At 38.4% G+C, this 26,917-nt stretch overlaps 1 protein-coding gene across 1 annotated transcript in view; it reads left to right on the top strand.

Annotated features, from left to right (window-relative positions):
* Positions 1-26,917, top strand: part of DCHS2 (dachsous cadherin-related 2) — a 107,022-nt gene that overhangs the window by 69,341 nt on the left and 10,764 nt on the right. Inside the window, exons 6-16 of the mRNA XM_058838843.1 lie at positions 347-651; positions 909-1,008; positions 6,427-6,584; positions 7,778-8,612; positions 9,544-9,783; positions 13,730-13,864; positions 14,108-14,317; positions 15,551-16,408; positions 21,129-21,222; positions 24,015-24,240; positions 25,685-25,836. Coding sequence (XP_058694826.1) covers positions 347-651; positions 909-1,008; positions 6,427-6,584; positions 7,778-8,612; positions 9,544-9,783; positions 13,730-13,864; positions 14,108-14,317; positions 15,551-16,408; positions 21,129-21,222; positions 24,015-24,240; positions 25,685-25,836 — 3,313 coding nt within the window. The remainder of the gene's footprint in view (positions 1-346; positions 652-908; positions 1,009-6,426; positions 6,585-7,777; positions 8,613-9,543; positions 9,784-13,729; positions 13,865-14,107; positions 14,318-15,550; positions 16,409-21,128; positions 21,223-24,014; positions 24,241-25,684; positions 25,837-26,917) is intronic.

Genomic DNA, 26,917 nt, shown 5'->3' with positions numbered 1-26,917 from the left:
CAGTGCTCATGTATTACGTGTCCTGAAGTGTGGTGAAGGCCAGATGGATTTCTTTGGAAGGTCAGCATTTTGGTTCACACTGTTTTATACCTTTGCTCTGGGGTGCCCAGTGTTCAGGAAAAGATGTCGTAGGGCTCTAAAGTACATTTGCAAAATTGCTATTGACAGATGTTTCTACAGAATGGGGTTTGAAAAGCTGAGGTTTTCGTGTCAGTGATCAGATGTATCAGAGGGCACGTATCATTATTACACATGAAATCAAATGCATAATTGCACGGGCTAAGATGAGTGCTAGCGTACGCTAAACGCCTAACTCCCTTTCTCCCCCCTTTTCCTTGGCCGCCAGGTGAAATCATAAACTGGGCGGCGCTGGACCGGGAGGAGCGGGCGCACCACGAGCTGCGGGTGCTGGTGACGGACGCGGGCCGGCCCCGGCGCAGCGCCACGGCCGCCGTGCGCATCTCCGTGCGCGACCGCAACGACCACGCGCCGCGCTTCCCGCAGGGGGCGCTGCGCCGCCAGGTGCGCCGGGAACCGCGCGGGCAGCGCCGCCCCGCGGCCAAACCGCCAACTGCGGGGCTTCCCAGAGCCGCCGGCTCTCGGGGACAGCGCCAGCCTAGTGCTGCTCGCTTCATTTCCCACCTCCGAGCTGTGGGAAAGATGCTCGAGTTAGCGCTCTATGCAGACCGCGGCAGAGGGCTGCTGCAACTCTGTTGTTTAACCGTCTCCAGAAATGCTCATTGCACTTGCCGTAAATACTGCTGAAGTGGAGAATGGAGCAGCAGCTAAGCTCTCGTGTTATGGCGAGGGATTTGTTTTAAGACTGGCTTTATCCATGTATAATTGCAAATAATTTATAAACTTTATAAAATTACAGAATTTATAATTTATAAACTGTTTGGTGACAGGTTTTGGAAGGGCAGCCATCAGGGACGCTTGTTACCACCATCTTTGCAAAAGACTTGGATTCTGGAAACAACGGTGTTGTATTATATTCAGTAGAATCAGGTAAGAATTTAAATGGTTTTCTAATACAGAAAGATACATTAAAATAACTAGCATTTTAGAAAGCCGTGTATCATACATGTTTATTTTGTGTCTGACCAAATAAAGCTGCCTTTGTAAATAGGAATCAGCACCATCTTGTGTCTTACAAAGTATCTAAGGATGTGCAAGCAGCTGCCTTGCCTCCCTTCGCTCTCTGCCCCATCTTTCACAGGGTTTAGTTGCTTCTGTGGCTGGTAGAGATTGTTCAAACAGCACTCAGAAAAGAGTAGGACCATGACCTTGTACTGTACAGCTGAGTATTTTAGTCAGTTGTTTAATATCTTAAAGGAAAAATGTTCTCCCTTTTCCCATAGCCAGTTGAAAATTTTCCTGCTAAAATAACAGTTTGTGACAGTCTGAGACAGGGATCAGAGGGATCAGCAGATAATCTGAGTAAACAATGGGGTTTGTGGGTTTTAGTTCAGGTTCCACCCTTTGCTTAGCACTGTGTTAACCTGACATAGCATAGCTGCTTAAAAACAGTTCTTTAATTTTTCCCATAATTCCCAGATGTAGTAGTTCACTTCTGGGGTAAACTATAGGATCCAGTTTTGTTTGCAGTGAAATTAGTAACAGAGCAGTCCTAAATTAGAGCATGAGTAGGACTGGGGCATTAATACCAGTAGGAGACATAAGGTGATGTCTGGTTTTGCTGCATACCACTTGCTACACTTCCATAAAAGTGAGAACTCCATCCGTAACCAGGAGGGAAGACAGGTCTGTTCCTCCTGCTTTCCTTCAGTGTTGCTTCAAAACAAGAGCTACCAGGAGCAGAACCATTTCTTTTTGTTTGGTTTATGTTCTATTCTACAAGTTTAATGTAATCAATACTTTTTAAGGTTGGGATTTGTAACCTATAGTAATTTGCAAGTAGAGCCTACTGTTTCATCAGAGCAAGAAAACATTATTCCCTTAATTCAGATATAAATGACTGCTTATATTCCAGAGGGAATTGGATGGTGTCTTAGACTTTGTGACATTGTGAGTAAGAATATTTTGCACAAAAAAGATCCCCCTTGTGAAAAAGGGAATGAGTAGTGTGCAACCCTTTGTTCGAAGAGTGATGGCCAAGCAATACAGGAAGTGTTTTTCAGGGGTCTCGGCCTGTTCATGGCCTGTTCATGTATCTAACTATATCCCCTTCCTTCAAACAGCACATTGGATTTTCTTACTGACTTCACTGTAGAGCCCCAGAAAGGAGAAAGAAAGAGTCCAAATTATAAAAATGACTAGCTACACAAAATATGACTGGTCTTGCAAAAGCTGTCTCTGGAAAGAACAAAAGGATAAAAACAGCAGCAAACACACCCCCATCTTTCCCCCCCTTTCAAATTGAAAAACCACTAAAAAATCCTTCCCAGCCTTGGTGGAACTAGATATTTTCCTGATAAACAAATCCAGAAACAGCTGAGCTTCTCTGATACTAATTTTTGTTGTTGTTAGTTGGCTCACAGCCTTTAACATCTGGTCTTCTGTTTCATGGTGAAGTTTTTGCCTGGTTTATATTTAAAATAGTATTTTCTAGTTCTGGGACATTGTTCAGTACTTAAAGATGAAGAAGAAATATGATCTGATTTTCAGCCATATTTGTTAAACTGAGAGACAGCAGGTTAATTGGGGAACTCCATGCAGACCAGTGCTCTATCCTTCAGTCATGGGACTGCCACAAGATGAGCTGCAAGTGCCAGCTGTTAAGCTTGTAAATGTTGCTGGGTAATTTTTAATATTCTTGAGATGTTAAAGAAATGTCAAGACAGCAGCAGTATATTAAGCTATGCAGGAATATTAATGACAATTGACAACAAAATATATGAGCAAAAATCTGTAAAAGAACGATGAGGTTTACATACCAGGCGAATTTTAAGTTACAGGGAAGTGTTTCCTTCAAAATGTCCCTTCCTCTTCCTAGAAAATCAAAGCAAATCATCCTATAAAAATGTATGTGTATGGAAGTGGGTGCTCACATGACCCTACCTCCACTTCTCCGTTATCACTAATTCAGAGGGAGGTTAATCCCAGCTGTGTGTACTGTTTATTCTGTCGTGATGCTGACAGTAGGAAAGTGGTTTGCCTGCTCTTCTTTATGACTATCAAAGGGTGTAGTATAGCATTTATAACAGAAATTAATGTATATTTGTAGGGCATCTGGAACTACTGCTTTGTGTGTTAAGACTAGCATTGACAGAGGCTTCTACAGTTACATTTTGAGTAATTATGTGAATGCAACATTAGCCCTTGGCCGTGCAAGTGCCAAGAGAAGTCTAGTTACACTGCTAACATCACAAATTGGGAAGTGCTGTCCATGTGTCTGTGAAGAAGTCCTTGTTCTCCAGAATAAGTAGCAAGCAGCATGCAGGGAGCATTCCTAGAGCTGCAGAGGGTTACATTTCTGCAGGAGCCCTCATCATGTTCAGGTTCTCTGGGAGCCATGGCATTGCCTTCCTCTTTTCTGCTAAGGGAAGCAACTTTTCCATCATCTCAAAGGAAAAGGACATGGTCAGGGCACTAAGTATTTTAACACCTAGGAAAGAAGCAGTTGTTCAAGAAATGAGGTAAAAATATAGTGCTGAGGTCACTAATCTCTGAGAAATCTCTAGTGCTATTTTGTGTCTGCTCTCTGGGCCATTTTGCCTAAATGCCAGTTTCTGTAAGGCCCGAATGTTCAGCCAGCCAGAGTTCACAGTAACACATTGCTTGGTGTTTCTTTTATTTTTTTTTTTTCTTTTTAAATCACAGTTTCTGTGATCATCTTTGAGAGCACAGAGCTGAGAGAGTGTCTGAGTTTTGGAGAACCTCATGCAAATGAAAGTCTGGCCAACAGGTGGGACAAGGCAGAGGTTAAAAAATTAATTGTAAAAATATATGTATTTATTGCCAGGTTACTTTTGCAAGCTCAAGAAGAGACTGGGGCCATTAGAGTCTAGGTATAGAGAGATTCAATTTTTTTCTGTTTCGTGCTTCATCTGCTCTTTCCAGTTTCCTTATTTCTTATCCATTTCTCATATACTTTCTTCCTTTTCTCCTCAGACACAAAAGGACACATTTAGGATGTATATGATATAAGCAGCAGTTGTCTAATTCAGGTGACTTATGGAGATGAGAGCTAAGGAAATGTTTTTGGAAATTCAGGGAGCATGAGCTTTCAGAACAATGACTGACATGCTGGATAGGTGTTAAACTTTTTTCTCAGTGTAAAAGTTTTTTCTGGCTTTCATTCAAATGGCTATACTTAGAATGCATTTTTAAAATAGTTTGATAAAAATACCATAAAAATAGACATGGGGCATTTCAGGTTTGACTGTCCTTATAGTGTGGTACCAGATAAAAAAAATGAAAATGCAAAACACTTAGAAAATGTAAATCCCAAGGGGTTTCTCTTCTATACAATGTCTCTTTCCAATATTTTCAGATTTTTTTTGTTACTTTTATTGCCACCAAAATGTGCACAGAACTATTTCATGCAATATTTGAATTTTAGTGTAACTGTAAGTGTAGGTTTTAGCAAAATACTGAAAATATATCCATGCAATTCACATTATATGTTCTGTTTCTCATATCTCCTGTGACTTTTCCTTAGCTGGGATTTTCTGTCATGAAACATTATACGGAACAAAACAAAATAGTGGATCTGCGACTGTAGACGTATTGTTGGGACGTACACCAGGAAAGTAAACCAAAAGCTATTTATGAAAACAGTAATATAGCAGCATTAATATTTTGAAACTACCATGGAAAATGCAAAATGCAAGACTGTCTCATTCAATATAATTGTCTCTATATATTGTTTCCTTTTGTTAGCAATTTCCTTGTTAATGTTCCAGCCAGCAAGACTCAACCCAGGAGGGACTGATGGAGAATTAGAAAGCTATATTCATGCAAAAAATAACAGAACAATATTGAAAAAAATCCTATTTGTTGGTTGTGAAAACCCAGTTTTCTAACTAGTTTGCCGAGTGTTTTTTTTCTTCAAATGTTACAGGTGCAAATATTTTACAGTTGCAAATGATATAATTGGATACAAAAGTGAACTATCTATATGTGCAGTTAACTAATTTGGAGTTCAGATTTGGAGAATGTAAACAACTTCATGCTTACTTAGGTGCTTATGGAAATATAGTTCTTTGTGTGTGTTTTGTGTACTGCATCTGCACTGAATTTATTTTTACCACAGTTGCTTACTATAATAGCAGCTGTTATGGTGCATGACTTTATTTAACCCACTAGCTCACCTTATTAAAAATTCACATAACAGAAATCTGTTTGGATGGTATTCTAAGAGAGAAGTAGTTATAATAATTGTGATTTTCCCTGTTTCTGGTGATGAATACAAAGTAATAGATACTTTCCCATTTTACTAAAATTTGAAAGTAATTTGTATTCCATTTCTTAAAAATGGGAGAGCTATGTGTCAGTCTCTTTTTCCAGGGGAGGTTTAAATTTGATATTAGGAAAAATTCCTTTACTTAATAATTTGTCAAACATTGGAACAGACTGCCCAGGGAGGTGGTAGAGTCACCTTCCTCAGAGTTATTTAAAAGACACCTAGACATGGTACTTAGGGATATGGTTTAGTGAACTTGGCTGTGTTGAGTTAAAGATCATCCACTTGATCTTAAGGATATTTTTCAGCTTAAATGATTCTGTAATTCTAAATCATGAAGAGCTATTTATTCATTTCTGGTAAAAGTATTCTTTGCAACTCTCAAATAAATGGTGTGGCTGCAAGTAATAACTTTTATTAAAAGCCACTTATTAGGGTGCCACCAGTCCTTGATGAAAGATATAAGCATAATTTCCAATATTCACATGTTGCCCTGCAACAGCTTACTGTAAGATTGCAGCTGTCCCCAACTGGCTGCTGGCAGAGCACAAGCAGGGCTGGTGGCATTGCTGCAGTCAAGGTGTATCATAGGGGTCAACAGTGCTCTTTGCTGGCCCCATAATCTTCAACTCACAGGAGATACTTGACCCTTCGTGTCAGTTTGGAGACTAACTAATTCTTAATTAATTCTTACTTAATTCTTTCTCTGGCCCTGTCTGCTAAGGTTAGAAATAGGAAGACCAGTCATGGGCTATCTGTTGCCCTCCTGATGCACACACCACTGGTGTGAGTGAAGTTGGTATGAAACTGGGCAGTTGCTTTAGTACTCTATGGAGTTTCTCTCCATGTTTTTCTCAATCCACATTAAGTGATTTATAATAACTGTACTCAGTGAAAGAAGAGGAGGTGAACCAAACAAGCCAGAGAGATCCAAATGAGCGCAGCAGGTTCCTTTCCTTCTGGGTCCTGCTCTTTTTCACTGTTCATTTCAATGTTCAGTACTATGGAGGCAAGCTGTTACTGATTTGCAATAACGCATATCCATTTTTACCCCACAGAAGGGGATATAGGATACTTTCAGATTGATGCTGTCAGTGGAGAGTTAAGAACAACCCAGCCTCTGTCACATGCTGAGAAATCCGACTACAGAATGACAGTCACAGCCAAGGACCAGGGGATGCCTTCGCTTCAAGGACGTGCTGCTATTTACATCCAGGTACTTATTTGCACTGTAAGATAGATAGATAGATAGATAGAACAATTATGTTAAATGCTTAGTTTCTTTGAGGGGAAGAAAAACGATTCTGGGAGAAGGTTGGGAAATAAACTGGAAAAAGGAAGAAGTTCAAAATTGTAAGCACCTTGTCATATGGTAATTTTCCTTAGCTGTTTTTCTGTTGAGAGAGGAAATGAGAGGGCAGACTCTTTTTGATTTGTTAAGAATGCACAACAGCATTCTGAATCATCTTGCAAATAGATGATGCTTGTGCATTAGAATCGTTGGAAATTGGAAATGATTGGAAATCATTGATCATTGGAAACACTGGAAAATAAGATGAAGATATTCAGGTAGGTAGAAAATAAAATAAATATCAAGTGGGGCTAGAAGTGGAGAAGAGTAGACTTTTTTGTTTTCTGCAGTAAGTTTCTCTCTTTTCTGAATTCTGTCTCTATAACCTGGTATAAGAATATCTCATTTCTCTGCACTGGTTTATACAGGGCTGCTCTTCATGGGAGTGTGAAATGCAGCATGTGCTTATTCCATAGCAAGCCACCTGCTGCTCGTGGAGCCACAGTGGGGCTGCTTTGTTCAGGCCACCTGTGCATTCCTCTGTCAGAGGCTGGATGTCATTGAGGCTGCGCTTTTCAACTCACCCTAAAGATGGTTAATTTTGGATAGCTTGTAGTAACATGCTTCGGTCCAGGCAAGGCAAATGCTGTTCCCACAGTTAGAGAGTTAAAGGAGTCCTCTCCCTGAGCAATGGGAGAAGCAATGGGTGATGTAACCCTCATTCCCTGTCTCCCTGCACCCCTGGAGGAGCAGGTAGAGCTCGGAAGGAGGGAGGGGTGGGGGGGAAGGTGTGTTTTTAAGGTCATATTTTACTTCTCATTATCCTGCTGTTAGCAGTAACTTCAGTTAATATCTCTAATTCTAGTCTGTTTTGGCTATCGTGGTATTTGCTGAGTGATTGGTCCTTGCCCTTATCTCAGCTCATGAACCTTTATTATGTTTTCTGTCCCCTGTCCAGTGGCACAGGGGAGTGAGAAAGCAGCTTTGCTGGTACCTGGCATCCAGTCAGGGTCAGTCCACTACACATTGCAATATTCATAATTACAGTGGGAAAACCTTGCAGTTTTACATTAAAATTCAATTTATATTAAATATTCAACTTTATGTTTTGGTTGCAGGTGATCCCACTTCCCAGTGGGAAATCTGGCTTCTCTCAAGACTTCAAGCACTTGGTCATACCTGAAAATTTTAAACCTGCACAAGTTTTGGATTCTCTGAAGGTACCGGGTAACCATCTGGCACTTAACAGGAAACTGCATTTCAGTATTGCTAAAGAAGATAATGTTCATTTTGAAATAGACAGCTTGACAGGAGACCTTTATCTTTCTAAGGAGCTTGACTATGAAACAGATTCACACTTTCTTTTGCAAGTTATTATAAAGGATTATAATAATCCCCCCCAAAATAGCACTGTTCTCCTAAGTATTGATGTGGAAGATAAGAATGATCATTCTCCATATTTTCAAGATGACTTTGTAGTGATTGGCATAGAAGAAAATGTACCTGTTGGCACTCTGGTTTACACATTTAATGCAAAGGATGGAGATGGCAGTTTTCTGAACAGCAAAATAGAGTACTCCTTAGAAATTAGTGACGTGGGTGAAAATCCATTTCTTATTCACCCTTTGTATGGCACCTTGACCACAGCTTCTTCACTAGACAGGGAGACTACTCATTCTGTGATCTTAACGGTGTTTGCAGAAGACCAGGCAATAAATTTGACTGATCGCCGGCTGGATTCCCTGGCTGTGAAAATTGTTATTTTAGATATCAATGACAACAGTCCCAGTTTTATGTCTTCGCCTGTTTCCTATGTCCTGGAGGATGTGGACGTGGGCTTCCTTGTACACCACATAATTGCAAAGGATCCAGATGAAGGAAGAAATGGACAAGTAACGTATCACATTCTTTCAGGCAATGAAAACAAAGCATTTGTACTGGATAAAATCACAGGTACTGCAACTTCTCTTCTCTGGGGTTTCTTGTGTTGTGATTTTCACAGTAACATTTGGGAATGCATACCATGCAATAGTGAAATACCATATTAGTGTGGCACTCTGCTCAGATGACTTACCGTCCTCAGGTGTGATTGCCTTGGGCAGAGCACTATACAAGCAGGGCAGTACAGCACACAGCGGTCAAGCTCTGTGAGACTTAGCTCAAAAATTTTGGCATAACACTGTTACTGTGTTGTGTAGGTGTACTGGGGCATCTTCCAATAGTGCATTAAGGAAGGTGGGAAGAAAATGGGTGCAGTGAAATACTTCATTCTGATTTTGGAATGATGCATACTTAAAGCACGTGCACACATATGTTGTGATATGTACTCATGAGGAAAGGCAAAGTTGAGATCAAGGAGTTTGCATTACACTGTGGGTGGAATGTGTTCAGTGGAGGCTCAAAGTGCTGATGAATTTTGTTCTTCAGTCCCCTGAAAGTCTCTGGTTTCTAACTATTATACTATTTTCTCACAATGCAAATATCACCTTAATAGTTGTAGTATTTTCTGGTTCTTATTCTGATTTTGAATCCATTACATGATGCAGCTGACACTAATTTATAAAGCTCCTAACTGCATAACTTACGTGCAAAAGAAGACAAACATTTAAGTTAAATAAAGTTAAAAGTTAAGCCAGAAGTTATGTAATAAGCAATGTCTGAGCTTCACTTGAATTTTCCATTAATCCAAATTTCTCTGGATGCCAAAGGCAGTATTTCTGGGCTAATTAGCACTGTAGAGGGAATCACAGGTAATGAATGACTGCAAAGTCTAGATACCTTGCAGCAGTGGTGGTAATGCTGCATTGAAGCTGTGAGTGCTGGAACAGCTAGGATCTTAACCTGGAGCAGGATACTTTTTTAAAACCTTTTTTCTTTAAATTAGGACTCTTAACTACAGCCCAGTTTCTAGACCATGAGGTTCAGGAGCGCTACAGTTTGACACTCATAGCTCTTGATGATGGCAGCCCAGCTCTCTCTGCCACACAAGTTCTAACCGTCATCGTTCTTGATGTGAATGATGAGACCCCAATATTTCTGAAGCAACTTTATGAGACTGCTGTTCATGAAAACCGTGATCCAGGGGAGTTTGTGATAAGAGTGGAGGCTGTGGACCAAGATGCAGGTAATTTGTGTCCTTTTGCTAGTTATTTACTTGTGGACCATAGTACACCAATCCAAGCTTGATGCCTTGTGGGTGCAGCTGTTGTGCTTTTCCCAAGGTAATGTATAACTTTTGAGTTTAAAAATATGAGTTTTGGTTCAGAATCTCAACCTTTAATTGGAGCTTGGAGGTATTGTGACTCGCCCTCTGGGATAGCTTCGGCTCTGATGAGTATATTAAATGTAAAATATGCTCTTGAGTGACACAGCATACTATAGGTTTCATGTGATGAAAGCCAACATATTCTGGTTATAAATCAGGGAAGAATATTCAACTCCAAGTTAGTATCTGAACATTTTGTCGCTCTTAATCAGAGCGTTTTGGATAGTTTTAAAGTAGATCACTAGTCAAGAGTCCAGGTTTTGTAAGAACCGGCAAATATGCACTCATCTCTTCTGACCAGAGAGGGGCACTGTCATCCAAGATTTTCCAGCTTGTTGAGCTGTGAAGGCACAGTGGAAGCTGTTCCGGGTTTAAGTAGGCCTTTACGTGCTGAAGAGTCTTAATGCATTGCTTTTCAAAAATACACAGAATGTATGAATAAGATGTGGGTATGGTTCATCTCCTCAGTGAATCACATGTAAGGACTAAACCTGAGAAAGTCTGCTAAGCAATAAAAAATTCCCTCCAGTTCTTTGATTACCTATTCTTTTGAGGTGTCCAAAGTGCATAGCATATGATGTTACAGATAGTCCATATGCTGGAGCAGTTATACAAGGTCTGTGTGATAAATAATAAAATCTGGAAAGAGAGTTAAATATTACAATACTGCAGTCTTTGGCCCAAGGGTAGTCTCAACGCTGTGAATGACTTAATTTTAACTATAGGTTCACTTTCTGTACTTTCTTTAGAACTGTGTAAGACTATGCTATCCTAAAAGCAGATAATGGAATTTGTTAGCAAAATAATCTTCTGTATTCAGTAGGATTTGTAATTTTAATGTAGAGCACATGTTGATTACAAAAAGCTGATGTGAGCTCAATAGAGGTATTATATAGAAAAGACATTTCCCCACAAGTATGTAAAGTATTTAGAAATTAGGAATGGGTAGGTATTCCTGTCTGTTATGATCTCCATAACAGCTGAGCTGTGCTGCAGTCTGCCTCTGTATCTCACTCTTCCAAATATTTTCTTTCTTTTGTGTGTCACAAAAAAGGTGATACTTGAAGAAAGGTTTGGAAGATAAAGGAGACAACTGAGAATTTGCTTGAATTCTTCTCCTTCCTTTTCCATCCCTTACATTTTTTCACATCTTGTGGGAAATACAGCAGAAAACAAATTTCCAGAGCAGTTAGTGGGAGGGCGTCAGGGTGGCTTGGCAGGGTGGAGAGGAAGGGCATTCCAAGTATACTGGGTGGCACAGTGTGTGCCTGCCTGTGCAGACACTTTGGGCTGGAGCACTGTTGTGGCTGATGGTTCCTTCCTGCTATTATTTTTAAGTACAATTTCCAGTAACCACAGTCCTTCTGTTGAGTCTTTTTCTCACATTTGCAAGATTTGGCCCCATGGCATTGGTGTGTAATAGTCTTGTTTCAAATTAATATTGAAATGATGTTCATAATGTAAGAAAATGTGATTTATATAGGAATCATATGAATATAATACTACTCACTTTTCTTATGTTTTTGGAACACAGGTTTTGAATAAGATGACTCCTGTCATGGTGTTCTTTTTTTTGCTTTCACATAATATATTTATTTTTACACTCTTCAAATTGCAGTTCACATCCCAGTAATAATTGCATAGTGTCAGTGGAGCACTTTTTCTCATCACAGTTTTTTATTCACTTCATATGTTCCCTGAGTGACCACTGGGAGGAACCAGTCATTATCAACCTTTTGTTTTATTTTTCCTTTCTACTTTATTCTCTGTGACTGGAAGGGGGTCTTTTTGGGGGGAAATCACAGGTAAAATTTCTGACTTTGGAATGGTTTTCTTTCACATGAATATCCCTGAAACCTTTTGTTCAGCTACCTTGCCCCTGCACATTACGACACCTGCACTTACTACATCTCTATGTTGCTTGACTTTGGGAGCCTTTAGGGAGCCCTCCATGCCCTCACCCCCACCCAGCTGACATCTGACAGCTCAACATCACTAAGTGCAAGTGTAAAATATGTTAACATTGGAAAATATGCATGTTGGAAAAATAAGCATGGGAAAGCAAAGATTCCAGCAGCCTATTTAAGGTAGGTCAGGGTTTTTTCTTGAGGTAAGTCTTAGCAGAAGAACTGAACCAGCATTTGGTAAGGTCTCTTTTTAAGCTGATGTGCACCTCTGTGGTTCAGTAGTTATGTCTGGAGCCTTAGGAGAAAAATCTTTAAAGGTTAATAGGAACCCTTGACTTGGAGTTATGAGACAAGGCTTACTGCCATTCATTAGACATTATTGTAAAGTCCTATAAAGATGTGCATCTGGATTTGGGGCAGGGGGGACATTTTTTATTTCAGTTTGTAATTTCAGCCCCTAAAATGTGACCAGTGCTACTGAAAAATTAAACAGCAGGTTGGATTGAGTGCACGTGTGTTAGCTGCTGTGCTGTGGTGCGGTGTGTGTGCTGTGCCTCCTCTTTTGGGAAGGCTGTGCAGCTTTTCCCTAATGCTACCTTACGCTCCTAGCAGTTGGATATGGGAAAGTAGTCAGTAAATGCTTGGTAAATAAATGTGGTTAAGATGTCACACATCTGTGTTCTTTAAGGGTTAAAACTTTTAAATTCAGCATTGTGTGAGTAGTCAACTTGGATGGCACCCATGTTTTTTCAAAACTGGTTGTGAATAGTGTCCATTGTGGAACCTGCCAGAGAAGGCACTGGGTTGAAGGCACTAGGTTGAAGCAGCTCAATTGCAGGAAGCAAGAAGCTAATAGTATTAGACCTGCAGTTTTGTGTCTCTTTTCCCCATCTGTAGCATATTGGTGATAAAGGATAGATAAATGCAGGCAAATTTAAAAATTTAGTTGAATGTTATCTGATATGGGCAGATCAGAGAAATATATATTAGTAACCTAAGACTTTGAAGACATTCACATTGATTGTCCTCGCTGATGTGATTTTTCTTCCTTCTGTAAAGATGAAAGGATTTCTGTAAGTCATTTTTCCTCCTGTGTGTATTGTATGAATATGTCCCTCCCTTGACTTAGTTTAGGTGTGCATGCATTTACAGAAGTAATTCTCTGAATCAGATTTCAGTAACACTGTCAACCACTTAATAAAGCTATTCAAAGGCAAATAATGTGTAGTATGTGAAAGACTGTAGGCTCTGTTTCTTCTCTCATGTGGGTGTTTCTCCATCACCTCCAATGCAGATTGTCTTGTGCTTGACTGCAGCAGATGAGAACAGGCAGGCAGTGTTTGACATTGAATAGGAGTTTTCATATGACTAGAAGTGTCATGTCATTTTCCAGGGGTACCAACTGTCCCTGCCCTACTGAAGGACTAATTCTGGGTGGGAAAAACACAGAATGGTTGAATGGAATGTAGGAAAATTTTCAAAAATATAAAGGCACAGTAGTTCCCTTGGGTATAACGTAGGATTAAGCTCACTAAAGGTAATAAGTGTGATGGAGATGACATTATACTTTACTTGGGAGGATGTTGAAACTAGAAGAAGTATGAAAGGAATTATCTTATAACCACAATAGGTAAGAATGTTCAGTCTCATTTCCTGTTCAGCTAAGATGGGCAACTTTGAAAGAAAGGTTTCTAAAAGCTTGTACAGTTTTAGCCTATTTCCTAGAGAAATATGGGAAGGCTAATATTCCTTCACTATATACCTTTAGTAGGTCTAATCAGGAATTGTATGGAATTGTCATTCAGAAGAACTTGGAGGGAGAAGAAAGAGACAAATAAATACACCTGAATGTGAGGAGAATTGCTGTGTTTTACTGAGACTTCCATTCTATTTTAAAGGGTTGAATTCCTTGCTTCACTATGAAATCTTACCAGGAGCTGGTTATGAGAAATTCAAGATGAACTCGGTCAGTGGAGAACTTGTAACAGCTGCATCACTGGACAGGGAAACTCAGGAGGTTTTCAGTATTAAAGGTAGGAGTGTGAAATATCTATGAATGCCTCTAGAGTGGGAAGTGAGAGTGACTGAGGTGTTACTATCAGCATTGCTTCTTTCATGCCTTCTGAATTAGATGCTAGTGGGAAGATTTTCCAGTACAGAAGAGCATATGCTTTTTGCATAGCACAAATAACTCTCCTGCTCTGATATTATTAAAGAAATCTATTGTTGCACCCACAACCACTGGATGATATTTGCTTTCTTTTTATTGATCTTAGTTTTGGTTCGGGACAGTGGAACCCCGTCGCTGTCAAACACAGTGACAGTAATCTGCACAGTACTGGATGAAAATGATCACTCTCCCACATTTCTTCTTCCTCCCTCTGAGATCTTTATTCCAGAGAATCAACAGCCTTCTGTTGTTTACATTATCCGGGCTGTAGATATGGATGCTGGCAATAATGGAGCTCTAAGATATAAAATAATTGGTAAGTTACATTTCATCATTTTGTTAGTATAAATCAGGGAATATATAAACAGCAGCATCCAAGTTTTAGACTAGTCTTGACTTTACCAAGCTTCCCTAGCTCCCATCTTGTCCACATACTTCTTTAATGTGGAAAAGAGAGGACATCTTTCACCCTTTTGTCAGCACTAATAAGCATCTCCCAGGCATACTTTCATTCTGCTTTCTAGATTTGAAATAGTGCAGAAGAGAAAAACAAAAGAAATAACCAAATGCTGGAATGAGACATTAATCATGAAGGCATAATTTTGTCCTTTTTGTTATAGTTGTAGAAGCCTGTATGTAAACATGCCCATGAAAATATATGCAAGAATTAATTGAATTATTTAATGCTATTCATTGAATTTTATTTCATGACAGTTTCTTTCACCCAGCAATTAGTAATGTCATACTTGGCTTCCATCTTGCCAAACTCTCCCTGTGTCCACTATGCCAGTGTAAGCTCCATAGCTGTTCAAGACCTCCTGGAGTATCTTTGGACACATACAAGTTTGCTGTGCTTACTGTAGTTTGTGGCTCTTAGCAAAAGCTCAGCTGGAGGCAGAGAGCTACTGTGGTATAAACCACCATACTTTTCTTTGAAGAAACAGTTATGAATTCCTTTCTAGGTTTTAGTGTTGTGATCTTCTATGACATTTAATTTAGTTACCTTTGGTCTTTCTACATGTTATAAAGTATGTATGGTATTCACTGTTACTAAAAATGCTGACTTTTCAGTTGACTGCTTTATATTTATTCCCGGTGCCCCCAAATCATGACCTTGCACAACTCTTGAATTCCAAGAGATAGGTTTGTAGAAGAGAACGAGGAGCAAGCAATTACAATTGACAGCAATGCTTTATAGATTTTTGGAATTCGTAACTAAGGTTGAGAAGAGGTTGCTTCACGTAGCAGCATAGATGCATGAGCTTTTGTAAGGTTGAGCTGGTTTGGGAAAAAAAGAGATGCATTTGTCTAGATAGCCAGTCTGTAAATTGATACGACATTCTGCATTTGCTCTCATTGCCACTCACTGATTTAAATAAAATACAGGTTTTAATTTGTATGAGAAATAAAATATACGAAAGGCACGTGAGCACACCAGCTGTATGAGCAATTGGACCTTGTTATTGCAATTAGCATTGAGCATTCACAAGGGGTTCTTTTTTAAAAGTAGTTGTTTGTGATAATTTAAATTTTTTTATGTGTTTGAAAGGTGGAAATGTTGGAGAGTACTTCACAGTGAATAACACATCGGGAAAGCTGCTGTTCACTCGTAGCTTAGACAGAGAAGATATCAGCAATTTCACTCTTGTGATTGAGTGCCATGACCTAGGCAGTCCCTCAAGAAGCTCCACTGCACAGCTCTATCTGACAGTATTGGATGAAAATGACCACAGCCCATTGTTTGCAAAGACCCGGTATCAAATCTCTGTGTCAGAAGACCTGGAGGAAGGCTCAGCCATCCTGGACCTCTCTGCTTCTGATGAAGATGCTGGCCTAAATGGTGAAGTTATGTACTCCCTCATTGATGACACCTATGGAGCATTTGCGATTGACAGTGTCACAGGATCCATCGTTACTACAAAGGCACTGGACCGGGAGACCAAGTCCCAGTACACATTTAGGGCTGTGGCAAGTGACTGTAGCATCCATTTTCCAAGGAGCACCACTGTCAGTGTTGTAGTGCATGTTGATGATGTCAATGACAACGATCCCATTTTTTTGCAGAATCCTGTCAGGGTCTTTGTTCCTGCTGAAACTGCTGTGAATGAGACAGTAGCCACTGTGAGAGCAGAGGATGTGGATCTGGGATCAAATGGAGCTATTGTTTTTAATTTGATGATGGCAGAAACTGCATTTCAGATCAATATGAAGACAGGTGACGTCATTCTTTGGGAGCCCTTGGCTACCAAGGACTTCAGTACCCAGCTGCTAGTGACAGCTTCAGATCAAGGCATCACACCTCGAACAGCTACAGCTGTGCTCATTATCTTAACAGAAGAGCAAGAGGAGGTGATCTCATTCAGCCGCAGCCTGTACGAAGCAAGTGTGCCTGAGAACAGTGCAGCAGGTGGGTGTGAAATCCTTCTTCTTGGAGTCACCAATCTCCCTTCCTTTTGGAATGATGTAATGGATATTATAGGGAAACTTTTATTTTCTGTGCAGTAGCAGGGAAAAGTTAATGTGGATGTAGTCAATACCCATTTGCCCCTTTCCAGTCCACCAGCATGAAAAAGATGTAATGGAGGAGGCATTGTCTAATCATCAGTGGGTTCATTCATTTAGCAAAATCACTTTAATGATGGGTGGCCAGCATTTACTTGCTGTTTCACTGGGCAGTGCACACAAGCTCAGATGAGTTGAGTGTTGGGAACCAGTTGCAACCTGGCATTTCTTGTTTTCACGATACCCTTCACAAACTGTAGTAGCTTTCAGAAAAACCTTACTCAAGTTTTGGGCTTTTCAAAAGAAGGAGAAAGAGGAGTAGGATGGGGTAGAGAAGGTCAGAGGCTATTGGTACATGGTCACTTGGACAGGCTTGTACAGTCTCTCTCTAGGTAGAGACTGCATTATAGAATGCTACCTATAGACCAACCAGCTTCAGTCACAAGGTGCTTACAGATTTATTTGGATTCATTCTGGGTATTGATGAGAATTACTGCTCTATTTTTTATCATTCAAAGAACCTTGGTAGTTATTCCTCCAGCCAATTAAATGTGGTATCTTCTTCTGCATCAGGGATTGGTTTCGTCCTGGTTAGGAATGCCTTCCACATATTTCTGTCCACAATTCTCACTATTTAATTGGCCAGATGCATTTAGAGATCTGACTTGCACTATATTCTCAATTCAAACAGGTCATGAGATTCACCTTGAACCTTGAACAATTCAAACTTCCCTCAGTAAAACAAAAGCAGTATTCCTTTATATCCTAAGGATTTTGTGACACTAGGGAATTCATAGTTCTTGAGTAACAGCCTGTGTATTGGATTATGAATCAGTAAATAAGAAATGTGTTAGTAATTTTGGAAAATCAATCAATATTCTTGGATGATTGCAAACAGAAGAGAGAATGAAGGGTGAAGATGGCTGTTGCAGTAATTACTGCTGTGGTTATTCAGCCATTCCTTCCTCTGTGCTTGTTTGGGACTACAAGCCAAATTTTCAAATTCTTACATTTAATGAAAGAAAATAAAGATGAGAGATGCATGGCAGTAGATAAACTGCTCTGATCCTAGATTTTTTTAAAGTATAGATGTGTTCCTGGGTCAGGCTAGAAAAGCCAGCCTGAAATTACAGAAATGCCCCAAGGAACCGTGGTATCAGAATGCCATTGTGTTTTGCCATTCAATCTATAGAAATGTAATTAAGATTCAATTTAAGTTGTTTTGATTAAAGGAAATTTAGCAAAGCTTCAGGGTAAACAGAAGGGTTTGATCACAAAATGTTAGTTTGTGTTTAATAATACTTATATTTGCTAAGAAGATCAAATTCTTTTAAGACTATAAGAGATTTTACCAAATACTAATACTGTTTGTCTATGTTTATACTATTTTTCTTTTTTCATAAGCATAAATAAATATCAAATATTTTACATTTCAGTGGGGAAGAAAAGCATGATTGTAATTAAAATTCTCATAGAAGTTAGCTTATAGGATAGAAGTGATCCTGGGACCCCTACGAATGTGAATAGTACCAGTGTATTCAGTCCAGGGAAGATTTATATTACATACTGATTATTTGTAGAACTGGTATTAATAAATGTGGCTTCTCTTCATAGTTTTATTTCTGCCTTAACTGATGGAGGGGTAAAACACTACGTTTATTTTAAAAAGAATAAAAAATGTGAATAATATAAACAACAAAAAAACCAAAGCCAAGAGTCCTTTGTTTTAATTTAGTCTAAACCCATCAAATGGGTAAGTGCCTCAAGAACTGGTCCTTGTGGTCACATTTTTCTTTAAGTGTTTGACCTCCAAGTTTAATAACCTTCAGAAAACCCCATTTTTCTACTTTTTTTGTTTAATATTGAATATTTAATGTTCTTAGATATTATAAACTGTATTACAGCAGGCACTTAGAAGCTAATCAATAAATAATCAATCAGTGATCACTGTGCTCTTCAGTGAGTAAGAAACCTTTATTACTTACCAAACTTTTAGTTGAATGGTTGTTTGCATAACAGTTCCTTGGAGACAGAGTCACCGGTAAAACTTCTTGACTCCTCTATTTTCTTTTTTTATTAGATATAAAATATGTAGCCCTTCATTCTTGAAATCACAGAATCACAAAACGGGTGAGGTTGGAAGGGACCAAAAGGGTCACCTGGTCCCACCTCCCTGCTCAAGCAGGGTCATCACAGAGCACACGGTGCAGGATTGTGTCCAGATGGTTCTTGAATCATTGTCTCTATGCTCTGCTTTTCCTTTCATGGCAATTAAGAAGTCTGAAGAAATAGTGGCAGGGGTGAAAACAGGTTAGATGGCAGAGGACAGGGAAAAGGGACTGCTACAGTGGGTACTGAAGAAAGAAGAAAATGCTGCTGTGATACAGAAGCTCAGTGTGGTGCTGGTGTTAGGACATATGTAAAAAAAACCTCATGTGTATAAAACATATATGTCCTAACACAGAATTCAGCAAATGTTTTGGAACTGATTTGGCCAGGTAGGCAAATTCTGTTCACTCTGACGTGTTTTAGTTTTGAGTCTGCAGGCATAATGTTGGGATCTATGCTGTATAAAACAGTTTGAGATACTTCCATATGCAGTCAGACTGTCTGTGATCAAACTGAAAAAAACCCTAGATTTACATATTTTACATCACTCTTCATGCCTTCAATATTTTTAACTAATTCAGAGGTGAATTTCAAGTATTTCAAGCCAGTCTGACTGCTTTCTGCTTTGCACCTGATCTCCCTGCTGCCTTGCTCTATCTTCAGTGTTGATCTCAGCCTCAATGTGTTTTGCAGACAAAGCTCCCTTTCCCTGATTTTTCTTTGTTAAGAGCTACATAATGTGACCTCTGCTTGAGGCCACATCTGAATTACATGTGATTGAAATGGCGAGTTTTAGCAGATGGATATTTTGTGTTGCTCTTTACCTGTATAGGGTCCGTTTATGTCACAACAGACTACACTTTGGTCATTTTTTTTGACAATGAACTGCAAAAACTCACTGTGTGGAGGAATAGTTCTCTGTGAAAGGTATCACAACACAAGAGATTTGTTCTCTGCTAAAAAGAAGTTGCAAACAATTCTATCTGCATAAAAAATGTGGAGCTTAAAGGATTAGGATATGAGGACTCAGAACAAGAGTTTATTAACCTAACCTCCAAAAAACAAGGATACAAGTAGAAATGCTGCTATGTCCTTTATTTCTGGTAGTTTTTCTTCTTAAACGCCCAGGCAAACAAACAAAAAGATGCAGACAGTGTTAAAAGGTAAGTAGGGATATTCTTCAGACCTTGGGGTTTTTTCCTTATCTTTAACTCTGCTTTGAGGATGCTGTGAATGATTGTCCTTGCAATTCTCTGTAGCAAATAGAAGTTGCTTGGCAGTGGAAATTCAACCCACAGCCCCTTATTTTAGTTCCTAAAAAAATGTAGCTCAGCATTCATAGATCTGTCTTTACATACTGGACAGATGGATGTTGATTCCAGAGCTTTTCTAGTACATATCTTACAAGTGTATTGACAAGTATAGAAAATCACATGTCAAAATTGGCATACTTTTGCTTTTGACTGACAGATTTTGAGAGAAAATAGCAAACCCTTAGTAAAAAATTTCTGGTTTTGAAGAAGTAGTATGTAACTGCTAAAATAAAAAAGCATCAGATCATTGCAATAGTAATGTTTCCTCTCATTTTTTATACTAAAGTCTTTTCCTGTGGCATCCAGGAGACTGAGTATGAGCAGTATGTCCCTTGTGATATAATAAAATAACTAGTTGCCTCTAGTGCTGTTTTGAAAGAGCTCAGGTTGCCTCATTCCATCACAGTTGCATGAAATCGATTACAATTTAATTTAATAATTAAAAAAATTAAAATCAATGGCCATATATGCTAGACAATTTCCTAGGACACTTGAAAAGAATAATTATTTGGAGGTTTTGATAACACCTTTTAAACTTGCTATATTTTTGTTAAATGTGATGATTCTGAGCAGGATAATTTATTCAGTTCCATGCTTTCCCTTTTATTTTATTCTAAACAGAATTTTTATTTCATGTCTCCTGCATTCTATATTAAATTATTGGTCTTTTAATGGAATTTGGATTCCATGTGAATTGACACATAGCTCTGCACATTGTTGAATCTTTTTTTTCTCTTTGTCTAAAGGTGGCTAATTAAAATTCTGAAGGATATTTAATTTAAGGTACTGTTCAAAAACTCAAATTGAATCCTGAGAAATGGAGAAAAAAAAAAACTCTTTCTGTTCATTTGTGGGTGACATGATTCACCAAAACAAAAAAAAATTAGATATGACTTCAGGTAAGAGAGAACTCCAACGAGTCCTGTGAGTTTGCAATTAGGAAAAGTTAAATCTCATCGTTTTATTCAGGCAGGTAAAGTTGTTACCAGATATGTAATTTACTGAGGAAGGAGGAGTAGACAGATCTTTGTCTATGAATTTGTAATATAGGAAAAGTCATGGAGGATTACTCTGTCTACTAAATTAATGGATGAGCACCTAACCTGGTACATAGTTGTGCATCTGCTATTAATACCAGTACTATAAAATTCGAGCAAAACCTTCTAGGGTGGGCATGATGAAAATGTCTTATTGCTTCCATAGGTACATCACTTCTAACAGTAGAAGTTTATGAACACAAATTTACAGGAGAAGACATAAAATACAGCATCTTCGGTGATCAGGAAATATTCTCCATACATCCTGCTACAGGTACATTTTATAATTGTTTTCCAGTGTCTATGTGTACTTTGGAACATTAGCAAGTTCCTACCACAAGAACCAAGGGCTAATTATCTTAGGATTTCTCCCTAGTAATAATTCTGTAACAAGAGCGGGTCATCAGTAAATCCAGGCACTGTTGTAAACTTGAGGTAAAAAGACATTGAACACCAGTATACCTGCTTAAAACACTCAGTTCTGATTTCCTGCTGATCACCAGGTGTTGGGAGTTGATAAACTACTGCTTTGTGATCCAAGCTGAGATTCCATTTTGTTTCTCATCATACAGTTTCCCAAAACTCAATGAACAAAATCCTTCAAAACACTGCTAATGTAGAAGCATTAGAGTCTTGTTGATTTTAATGCTTCAGAAAAACCTCAACACATTTTAAAGCCAAGTCTGTTTAATTTTTTTTGTGATTGTATTTGTGTTCTGCAGCAGTTTTTACCTGCTCTTCAGTTAGGAATTCCAAGTGCAGGAGAGGGGGGTGTTCCCTGTGTACATTTACATGTTCTTCTCTCGGGCTGGTAAGAGAGCACAGCTACTCTGATTACCTCTCAGCTGCTAAACATCTGCTATAAGTTTGCCTTCTGAATAGCTGCAGTCTCTCTTCTTGGGATGGTGTATAGACAGTGTAGCACATAGCAGTTTTCCTCAGAAACAGTGTAAATAGTTGGTACCCTTAATAAATAGCTTTATCCCTGAGTTTCTGAAGGCTTTAACCTCTGATTATCCTGATGTCTCAGGGCATCAAATGGCATACCACTGAAATAATTTTTTTTAGATGAGGGGCGCTTGAAGTGCATACTTTTGATTTTCAAGTCCTTCTTAGTTCACTGAAATAAAACTAGAGAGATTAGCTTTAAAGAGCATCTTAAAACCAGACAGGGTTTTTTGCTTAGGAAGTGAATATTCTCCAGTATCACCTTCAAAAAAAAAAAAAAAAAGAAAAAAGAAAATTTAAATGGGATTTTCACTTTTTTTATCAAGCTTGGCTGAAAAATGGTTACATGATGCTTTGAAGAGTCTCATAAGCACTCTTCACAAACAGGAGTGGAATTTCTATAGCAGTGAATGTGTCACAAGTCTTCTTTTGAGACATTTGATCCATTGTGGTTTCTTCTGTTTCCTTTCCTCTGAAGCCTTTCTTCTGTTTCTTAGAAAGCATTAATTGAAGTTCAACATTTAAGGACTTCTTAAGAGCAATGCTTACATTAGCATAATTTTTACACCAGTAATTCTCTACCCATTGCTTCTACTGCAGAAGTATTCTGAGCTGTACCAATGCCCTGTCTGTAATAGGGGTTCTGAACAGAAGGTCTGCGCTACTTCCCTTTTCAAGTACTGATGTTAATTAACCACGCTTTGGAGAAGACTTTCTACCATTTTAATTTTTTATTATACTGCAGAATTGTAAGAGTAGGAGGTGACTCAAAGACATGAACTAGTCTGTCCTCCAATGCAGGAGGGGGATCAATTGTGCCAAAATCTGACAGAAATTTGTACTGTCCTTAAAATCCATCAGGGACAGTGATTCTGCAAACTCTCTCAAAAGTCTGCGAAAGTCTTTGCAGTTGAAAAGTTTTTATTTATATTTATCTGAATTTTTGCTGAAATGTTTTAAACTTAATACTTCGTAGTCTAGTAAGAGTAGACATAAGACAAAGCCAACCCCTCTATTACTGATATATTTGAAGACTATTACCCTGTTTTTTCTTCAAGTGCACTTCCTAAGAATGAGCATCTCTGTTTTTTTCACATGTTCCTCCTGGTGAGGTACACTAGGGTGGTGTATCTTAAACTTAATTGTTTGTTTCATGCTACACTAGAGCCTTTCAGTTTGCTCTGTGACATCTGGAAGTGTATTTCTTCTGTCACTGTCTGTTTTCTTTTCTCTGTAAACAGAATGTGATATTAAGTGTTGTGCTGAAAATAAAGCACCTTTGAAATCTTTATGTTCAAGAAGAATGTCTGTAAACATTAGTTAATGTTTGCTTCTCCTAGAAAATAAAAATTAAAAAGCACTAGTTTGGAGAGCCACAGTTGATGCACTCTCATGATAGCCCAAGTTTGGGATAACAAGATTGATGACGTCATTACTGAAAGGTCCATGCGAAACTGGATTTGAATTCTAATGAAAATTAGATGTAACGGAGAATTATGACTATGTTCCTAGAACATTGAAACAATGACTATGGATTTCCAAGGACATTTCATATTTGATGTGGAGGTGGCCAGGCCAGTTGTTCTTGTCATCTCAATAAGTCTCATTATTTGTTTATTTTTGATAGAATAGCAGCTCAGGGAAGGGGGCTTCCTGCATTAGGAGTGTTTTGCCTGTGTGTCAGTCAGGTACAGAAATTGCTACAGCTGTGGCCAGATGTGGATTTTGATGGGAGGGTGGAGGTAGCCACTGTCAGATGAGGGACAAGTGTCTCTTCCGACATGGCTGTCTCACTGTCACGTGCCGAGGAGGAAACATCATGCAGACAATTTGCCTCTATTCCTCTGCTAGTAAATTGGCTTAGTTTTAGGAATTTGCCAGTGTAGTGGTGGTTGGTGAAAACTTAGCTATCCAAGATTTATTCAGTAACTAGCATGTTGGGGGTGATGGTGGGGAGAAAAAGGACACAACAGCAAGCTTGCTGGAATTCTGTCATGTGTTCAATAGAGATGACCATATATGTTAGGAATTTCATAACTACATTTGTACATGTTTTTTTCTGAATGAATGTGTCACATCTTGAGATCTTTTGTTGTTGTTGTTGTTGTAAAAAAACAGGCACAATCACAGTAAAAGAGCCAAAGTACCTTGATTATGAAGTTAAGCATAAAATACATCTTACAGTTGTGGCTGAAAATAGCTTCAATACAGTGTACTGTGGAGTGACAGTTTTGATTCAAGATGTGAACGACAATCCACCTAAATTTGAGCAAAGCTATTACAAAGCATCGGTATGGGAAGGCCAGAGTCCTAAAAGAGACATCATACAGGTGAGTGGAAGTATATCTTCCTAAGCACAGTGCTGTAGTTAAAAAGAAGTTGGGCTGATCTGTTCATCACTACAATCCTGCTACATCTGTTCTGGACCGCTCTGCCTTGAAAACTGGAAGTGGGGTTCTTGGTGTTGCTACTACTCTGCTTGGATATCTAAAATATTAAATGATTTTTTTTCTATACCATATTTCAGATCAGAGCATTCATTCAATAACTGTTCACCTGGAATTTAAATTCTCTTTTTGAAATAAATTCTGTTACTATCTTCCCACAATTGAAAAATACCACTCAGATTTGTGGTTCTGGTTACAATATAGGCTGGGTCTTGCATTAATGTCTCTACTGAAAGGACTATAGAAATAAAAAGAATACTTTCTACTCATCAGACTAGTAGAGGCAAACCCAATGTTCAGTTTAAAATGTGATGCCTAAAGAGCAGCTTGTCTTAATTTAAATGTGCAAACACTTCTTCCTCTGAATGGATCCATTCTCACAAAGTGTTTCCAGCTGGCCATGTTAGAGCAAAAGAAGACATCAGTTGAACTAGAAGAACACATAATTTCCTCAGTACATGTTCTTGCATTGCAAGTCAGGTCACGGTGAGGGTCATGTTAGGTACTAAAGATATTCCCTCTCTAGAGAATAAATAAATGAAAAAGCTACAAATGCCTTCTGGGCAAAGTGATTAGAAACTGATGGACATTGTATTTAGAGAAACATGTGTCCAGGAATGGAGAAAATTCAAAAGGCAGTCAAGCCAGATGTGTAATCAAAATTTTATGACAGAATATATTCTGTTTCCTTTATTCAATCTGACTGGTTGCCTCTACTATGTTTTGGATCCCAGACTCATTATAATGCTTGTTCAGCAACCAAAAAAAATACAAAGATGACTTTTCAAGGAGTTAGAGGACTCTGAGAAACCTGTTAACTGCTGCTGAATATTCCTTATTCTGTTGGCAAATCTTTACAGATTACCTCTGCCCTTTTTACATTTTCTGTTTGGTATTTTTAAAAGGTAATTAATGAACTATTCCATGAAACCTCTGAAGGCTTAATAGTTCAATTATTTTATCCTTTATCTGTTTGTATAGCAGCAATACTATAAAGGTCAGTACTGTACCACTGCGAAAGCACATATTTATGTGCTCAACAGGGAGAGCATTCTAATAGAAGAGTAAGAGTAAAATGATTACATTCAGCCCTAATGCTTTATGTAGCTGAATTTCAAATTACTCATTCATGTGCAGCCCATTGCAGTTCATGAGCTGATTTTGTGACCTTACATGACACTCAAGCTGGGGACAAAGATGATGAATTATTTAAATATGTGCAGTCGAAAAGAAAGTAATCAGAAATATCTGACTTTAGTATAAGGGTTTTCTTTCTGAAATCACATTCTACTGCTTTTAATTAAGACTCAGGTTTGCTCACAAACAGGTATTTGCAACTGACCTTGACAGTGGGCTGAATGGAGAAACTGAATTCTCAATTTTATCTGGAAATGAAAATGCAACATTTCTAATTGATTCAGCACGAGGAATTCTAGCAACTAATACAGGCCTAGATTTTGAAAACGCTCCATCTTACAGGTTTGTATGCAAGCTTCTAATAAAAACGTATTATTTTTGTCCAGTCTAACTTGAGAATATTCATGTTACATATTTCATAGTTTCCTGTTGATATCCATTACCCACAGAACTTGGGTGCAAGCCAGACAGCACTGAGAACAGCACTAAAGCTGCCCATTTGTACTTTAGATTCTTGTGTACTTTTCAAATTTAGAGAAAGAAATATAGTCTAGTTAATCAATGACAACACTTACTGATACAAGTGTGATTATTCACTATAGGAATAATGACAGTTCCTGGATTTTAGTTTATTAATAATTGTACATCCATTCCCTCTCAGGAAATGTTCTTTATAAAGACACTGTGAAAACACTCAAATCAAATCCAAGAAATAGGGATATGTTCTCATTTTTAATTGGTCAATAGTTCAAAGTTTCTACTCAATCATATGATAAAGTCTCTTTTTAAACTGTTTCCATCTATAACCTCTCTTGCACTAAGTATTAATTTTTTCCTGTTTTTCAGAAACTCTGAATAAATACGGTCAAGTGGACATGACAATTTTTCTTTATAGGTCATGCCATAGTTGGAATTAGAAAACAAATAATTAATGCCTTGAGGAGAAAATGTGAATATGCAGACTCATTAATAGACTCATTTTAAGTACTGGAATCTCCACAAAAAGTATTATTTCTGTGTATGTGTCACTAGAAATTACTTTTTTTTTTCCATCTGGTTGTGGTATCAGTTAAAATATTTTCAAGTTTTTCTGTCCTGTGGGACCTCCAAGTTTTAAACATCCAGTGTGAATTCTTATCAATGAGAATAACTTGTAGAAAACCATGTCCAAGAAGATTGACAGAGTATGTAGGGTTTTTTTTTTATATCAGGCTGATTTGATAATAATGGCACCAAAGTACTTTTAATGCACAGGACACTTAATTTGGAGGGGTTTTTTCGTTTTTTCACTGAATCAAAAACATCAATTCTGATTTTCAAAAATTTAAATAGCATAATACATTTTATTTTTAACCAGTACACCTGGAATTAGTCCTTCAGATGAAGGATGTTTAATATCAGTGAAATGTTGAGCATGGGAGCA

This window comes from Poecile atricapillus, chromosome 4, assembly GCF_030490865.1.
Source record: "Poecile atricapillus isolate bPoeAtr1 chromosome 4, bPoeAtr1.hap1, whole genome shotgun sequence".
Taxonomy (NCBI): Eukaryota; Metazoa; Chordata; class Aves; order Passeriformes; family Paridae; genus Poecile; species Poecile atricapillus.
This window is presented reverse-complemented; position numbering and strand designations above follow the sequence as displayed.